The 6194-nt window shown below is 56.8% G+C and overlaps 1 protein-coding gene across 2 annotated transcripts in view; it reads right to left on the reverse strand.

The window, feature by feature from the left end:
- The window catches only part of FADS6 (fatty acid desaturase 6), a 16947-nt gene extending 12670 nt beyond the window's left edge, over positions 1–4277 (reverse strand). For both annotated transcript variants that reach the window (XM_037741025.1, XM_037741024.1), the window contains exons 1-2: positions 4026–4277; positions 3258–3424 (exon numbers count right to left, since the gene is read on the reverse strand). In XM_037741025.1, coding sequence (XP_037596953.1) covers positions 3258–3424; positions 4026–4179 — 321 coding nt within the window. In that variant the 5' untranslated portion in view covers positions 4180–4277. The remainder of the gene's footprint in view (positions 1–3257; positions 3425–4025) is intronic.
- Between the last annotated feature and the right edge of the window lie 1917 nt (positions 4278–6194).

The raw sequence follows: 6194 nt of genomic DNA on the forward strand, positions 1-6194 counted from the left end.
GAGTTCAAGACCAGCCTGGCAACATGGTGAAACCCCGTCTCTACAAAAATACACAAAAAAAATTAACCAGGCGTAATGGCAGCACTGTGCCTGTAGTCCCAGCTACTGGGGAGGCTGAGGTGGGAGAATTTCTTGAACCCGGGAGGTGGAGGTTGCAGTGAGACAAGACTGCATCATTGCATTCTAGCCTGGGCAACAGAGCAAGATTCTGTCTTAAAAAAAACAAAAACGTACAAAGCAAAAACAACTACTAACCCTTTCCTTGCAGCTGACCACGTTAACTCCAGAGAAAGAAAGTGACGATCACACTGGTGAAGCATGTCAGGATCACGCCCTCCGTTAAGGTCTGCACTGCTACGTTTAATCCACATGCTGGCCTCATGAGGGGGGTCCTGTTATTTCTCCTGTTTATTAGGTGAGGAAAGTGACACTTAAATGTTGAATTAAGTAACTTGCTCAAGGTCAGGGCAGCCAGTGGAGCTTAGAGAGCCAGAGTAGCCCACCCTCTCTAGGGGATCAGCAGCAAGGCTGCTGTGAACTTGGGGTGAACTCCAGAGAAGTAAAACCACAATAGGAGGATGTGTATGTCTTGGAATAGAACAGAGACAGGCCTGGAGAGATAACCAGCTTTCACTGATCTTGCTGCAAGATAGTTGTTAGCTGAAGTATGTGAACTGAGGTATGAGAATTATAACCACAGGCTGTTCTAAGTAACTGCAACCTCCCTCTGCTGTGTGCTTTGGAAACGTATAAAATAAAGTACTCTTGAGACAGGTCGGCCAGAGAGACTGACATCCTCACCTCCTGGACCACCTGGCCCAGCTTTCTCTATGTCTATGTCTGTGTCTTTCTTTATCCCCCACTGTTCCCTCTGAGGTCTTTGAACCCTTGTGCAGCATGGGATGCAGCATGCACCAGAAACCACTGCTTCAAAGGCTGATCTTGAACTCCTGACCTCAGGTGATCTGCCTGCCTCGGCCTCCCAAAGTGCTAGGATTACAGGCATGAACCCCAGACACTGTCCTCGCCACCACCCTGCCTGGCAGACAAGACCAGCACCCTCCTCCAGCTCTGCACTTGCCTCACCGACACCAGCCAGATTGGGAAACCTGGTCCACCCCTTCCCCCACACTGGGGCTGGGCCATCCCAGAGGGTAGCTGGAGCGAAACTGTGGGATAAAAAAAATCAAGACGCATCCCATGTAGGTTAGTCGGAGGCTTCAGCGATAAACTACTCAGGCCCTGTTCCTCAGCCCACTGCAGCCCACCTGTCACACCACATGAGGCGGGAGCCAAGCCTACCCTCCCCAGCTTCCAGGGGCCTTGCAGGCCTGGACCTGGCTCCCTAGACAACTGCAGGGTCATCATCAACAAATATTGATAGAAGGCCTAGCAAGAGCTCAGGTCTGTGCCAGAAGCTGAAGAGTAAAAGAGTCAAAAAGATGAAGCCACCGGGCTTATGGGGAAAAGTCAGCATTCACAAGCAGAATGCGGCCCTAAGGCTACCTGGGTATCTCCTTAGTGTTGGGTTTCGGGTGGAGAGCTCCCGCAGGAAAGCCTCTCAGAGGAGGCGTCCTTGGCCTCCTGCCTTCATTTGGCACACGTGATAGCTACTATGTGGGTATAACACTTTGGTGTTGTGTATCAGATTCACCTGTGGAACTTGGTGAACACACAGTGGCCCAAGTCCGCTTCTCTAGCAAGCCTGGGCCTTCAGGTCATTCTGCCACCAGACTCCCTCCCTCTTCCTGAGCCCCGCTCCTAGGGGACGCAGGGCAGGACACACCTGTCCAGACGCTCTGGTTCGGGTGTGACCCTCTATCCTGCAGTCACCTGGCCACCTCCTCCTGCCCGCCACCGCCAGTCCACTCTGCCCACCTGTGTGCCCACCGGCTGCTGCAGCAGAGCCAACGCCACCACCTCTGCCGCACCCGCCCCCACCAGCAGCCCCGCCAGGTCTCGAACACCAAAGTTTGAGAACCACTAGGTTAGCTCTGTGCAATAAATCCCTTACAGCCAAGCAGTCCCAAAGTCTCAATACCTGCTCCTCATCCTCAGCTGCCTCCAGGCTCCTGGCACTCGGTACAGCTTTTTTTAAACAATGCAAACATAGCTCATTCTGCCCCGTGACCCAGCGTTATGACACAGTCCATGTTACCAGCACAGTCCAATGTCTCCCTTGCCTCTCTGTGGATTACAGAATTGGCAGGCAGCTGACCCAGACTCCAGGGCCTGGCCGGTGTCTAAGAGTCTGGCCAGGACCAATGCTCAGGGCTCCCAGGGAAAGGAACTGTCTTGAAATTGACCCTGATGATCAGAAACCTGTGGGTTCCTCTTGTCTTTAACACTTTAGCTGTGTGTGCTGGTGAGACGGGCAGGGAAGGGGAAGGCACAGGGGATATGACAGTGCTAGGTGAGAAATGCTTCATCCACTCAGCTGCGTGGATAGTATTATAGATATACAGATATATGTGTGTGTAGATAGTTATATAAAGTCATGTAACTTTATAAAAACTTAATAATTAAGTTATTTGGTCACAATAACCAGTGCTTCCAGAAGAGAATTGTTTCTGGTCCCAGCTTTCCTATCTATTCGTAAGGTGTGGCCATTTATTTATTCAGGGGGACCATCACCTGGGTGGCCAGGCGACGGTCCCCCTAGAAAGGAGGAGGGAGTAAGTTCAGCAGAGGAACTGGAGAGGCTTGGAGACCAGTTAAGAGAGAAAGACAAGCTGGTCAGAAACCTTTGCCTTCCTGGCCTTGCCCGAAGGTAGGAAGGCCAAGGCAGAACTGGCAAGGGGTGGAAGAAGAGAGGGCAAGGGTCAGGTGAGGTGGGTCCTTCCTGGAGCTGACCCCGGGGATCAGGGGGCATCTCAGGAAGTCTGGACCATGGCCCAGCATCAGAGGAGCAGCATCCGGAGTGAAGGGCCCCTCGCCCCACCCTCCTGTCAGTGGCTCACATTTTAAACCCTGATTGCAAAACCTGGAGGCCCCAGTGGTTGGACCTGTGGGCCAAGAAAGTCGGATACTCATCGTGCAGTTTTCTACCATGGGGTGCAAACACCCTCTCAAGGGCTTGGTGAAGTGCACAGACACACTGTAATGCGCACCGCACACGTGGACCCACATACCATCAGCCGCAGCCACCTGCCCTGCGGGCACACGCACACCTGGACACACGCACATGCTTGCACAGAAGAATGAGGTTGCCCACATGGTCCCAGCAGCTGCTCACATCCTCCTTCTCCCAGGCTCACCTCCACAAAGAAAAGCAGCCAGATCTTGCTCCAGCGTTTGGACTCCGTCAGGGCCCCATGAGTGGCCAGGTGGCTGCCTTTGACAGTGAGCGTATAGTGGCACACACCCAAGACGGTGATGCCCGACGAAAAGACCAGGGCATTCTCGGAGCGCAGGCACAGGAACCCTGCGTGGGGAGGAGGAATAGGACCGGGTCTTTCTCTAGTTCTGGGTGATCGGGCCCAAACACCTCAACCCCTACCCTGGGAGCCCAAATTAAAGTGGACCAGGCTCCGGGGGCTGCCACAGGCGGGACGAGGCAGGTTCCACTGTGGCCTGAGGGGGACCAGGATTGCCCCTCCAGTGGTCCTGACTCTCCCGTGGTTTCCCTCCTGGGCCCCCAGCCAAAGCAGTGAGGGGGCCTCAGGTACCGTGGGTGTTCCAGACCAGGAAGGTGCCAGGGGAAACTGCCACCCCCTCTCCAGTCACATCTGATCCCTCCTGTCACTCCCCGCCCCCACCTGGACTTTCCCTTCCACCACCCTCCTGCCATCAGACTCCCTCCCTCCTCCTGCGCCCCGCTCCGAGGGAACACAGGGCAGGACACACCAGTTCAGACTCTCGGGTTTGGTGTGACCCTCCATCCTGGGGTCACCCGGCCACCTCCGCCTGCCTGCCGCCGCCGGTCCACTCTGCCCGGCTGCGCTCCCAGAGCCCGCGCCGCCACCTCCGCCGCACCCGCCCCCACCCGCAGCCCGGCGGGGTTGCCAGGTCCTTACGTCCCTCACCGGCCGGCAAGGCGAGGAGGCTGAGCGCGAGGATGGCGCAGTCCACGCCGTGGCGCTCCCACCAGGAGCTCGTCCTCACCACGTCCTGGACCAGCACCTCTAGCTCCCGCAGCAGCGCCTCGCCCCCCTGGGGCGCGCTCCGCGCGGGTTCCATGGGCTACCTGGGCTCCGTGGGCCCCGTGGGTTCCGTGGGCTCGGGCCTGGCGCGCACGGAGGACTGGAGGACGAGGCGGGTGTCTGCGGCGCAGGCGGGGGGGGGGGGGGGGGGGGGGGGGGGGGGGGGGGGGGGGGGGGGGGGGGGGGGGGCGGGCCGGGGCGGAGTCACGAGCCGCCAGGGGACACCCGCCCACAGGGTCAAGGTGCTAGACACCCTGCCTCCTCTGCTGTGCTCTCAGGAGACCCGGGCCCGGCCCCGTGCGGCACCAGAACCGCCGCGGGGGAGGATCCGGGGCCAGCCGCCGGGAATGAGGGGCGGGGGGCAGGGAGGCGACCCTGCGGTGAGACCCAGTCCCAGGTAGTAGGCACAGAGACGCCAGGGGCACAGAGACCCCAGTGTAGACCCCACCCCCACCCCCCAACCCCCACCAATCCCGGCGACATCCCGAGGGCCTTCCCTAACCTCCGACCTCAAATAACTCCCTGAGTTCGCTTGGTCCCTGGGGTCTGTCTGAGCCTTCTCCTGCCCGGACCCCGACTATTCTTAGTGGCACTGAGCTGCTGCCTCCACACGTGACACACATGACACATGCCGTTGTCTGTCTCTGCCAGCAGATTGGACCCTCCATGCCGCAGAGGCCTCCTCGTTTTTCCCAAGCTCTGTCTTACCTTGGGCAATACTGGGTACACGAACATCTGGGAATTCCTGGGGCAGAAAGTTCAAGGACTCACTCCCCTCGCCATTGCCCCTCCCCGTGGGTCAAGGAGTGAGAGGTCTCCTCTGAGTGTGGCTTCAGCAGAGGTCACCCCAGGGGAGCTGGCTCTTCAGCCCAGTAATGTTTTGGGTGAAGGTGGGTAGCTATGGGGAAAGCACAACCAGAGGTCATGGTTCTGGGTGGGCAGGCGGGTCCCGCTGCCATTCCACTCCCTCAGGAGTGCCCAGGTCTGAACCCAGGACCAGGGCCTCAGCCGAGCCCTCTGAGATGTGGGAGCCACACCTGTCACAGCCCCTCCCCATCCGCCCAGGTCCTCACCCCGCACTGCTGGAGATGACCGTGGTCCTCAGGGGATAAGCCTCTGTCCTCTGCGAACTCCTCATCTCTGCTTCTGCGTACCCTTTCTCTTTGCTTCTTTGTTTTACGTTTTCCCGATTTCATATTGAAGTCTGATGACTTAAGGGGTCTGCTATGGTGGGGACATGGGCATTTTTACCAGGAGACCCTTGGGAAAGAGAAGCTGGGGGAGACCTGTCAAGGACACTAATGACTTTGATTCCTTTTAAGTCCTTTCCAGTGCTTTTCTTCAGGAATTCTTTTTCTCTTAGAGACAGGGTCTTGCTCTATCACCCAGGCTGGAGTGCAGTGGCGCAATCATAGCTCACTGCAGCCTCAATTTCCTGGGCTCAAGCATCTTCTCCCTCAGCTTCCCCAGTAGCTTGGCACACACAGGGAGCATTAAGCTTGACTAATTATGAATTTGTATGAGCTTATCCCTTTAATTCTTTATCAAAGGGTAAGGTCTGTTTACCAGCTCAGTATTCTAAGGGGCTGACAATTTAATAAACCAATTCTCACCAAGTGTGTGTGCACGTACGCACACCTCACAGGTTACCCTCACTGACAGTCGCATACTGATGAGGTTTTGTGGATTCCCACATCCCTCAAGGATGGCATCATCTAAGGCCAGGTGCAGTGGCTCTCGCCTGTAATCCCAGCGCTTTGGGAGGCGGAGGTGGGCGGAACACTTGAGGTCAGGAGTTTGAGACCTGCCTGGCCAACATGGTGAAACCCCATCTCTACTAAAAATACAATAATTAGCCGGGTGTGGTAGCACATGCCTGTAATCCCAGCTATTCGAGAGGCTGAGGCAGGAGAATCGCTTGAACCCGGGAGGCGGAGGTTGCAGTGAGCCAAGATCTGCCATTGCACTCCAGCCTAGAGGACAAGAGCGAAACTCCATCTCAAAAAAAGGATGGTATCATCTTCATTTAATCAACAGAGGCCCCAAGAGATA

This window comes from Cebus imitator, unplaced genomic scaffold, assembly GCF_001604975.1.
Source record: "Cebus imitator isolate Cc_AM_T3 unplaced genomic scaffold, Cebus_imitator-1.0 Scaffold93, whole genome shotgun sequence".
Lineage (NCBI taxonomy): Eukaryota > Metazoa > Chordata > Mammalia > Primates > Cebidae > Cebus > Cebus imitator.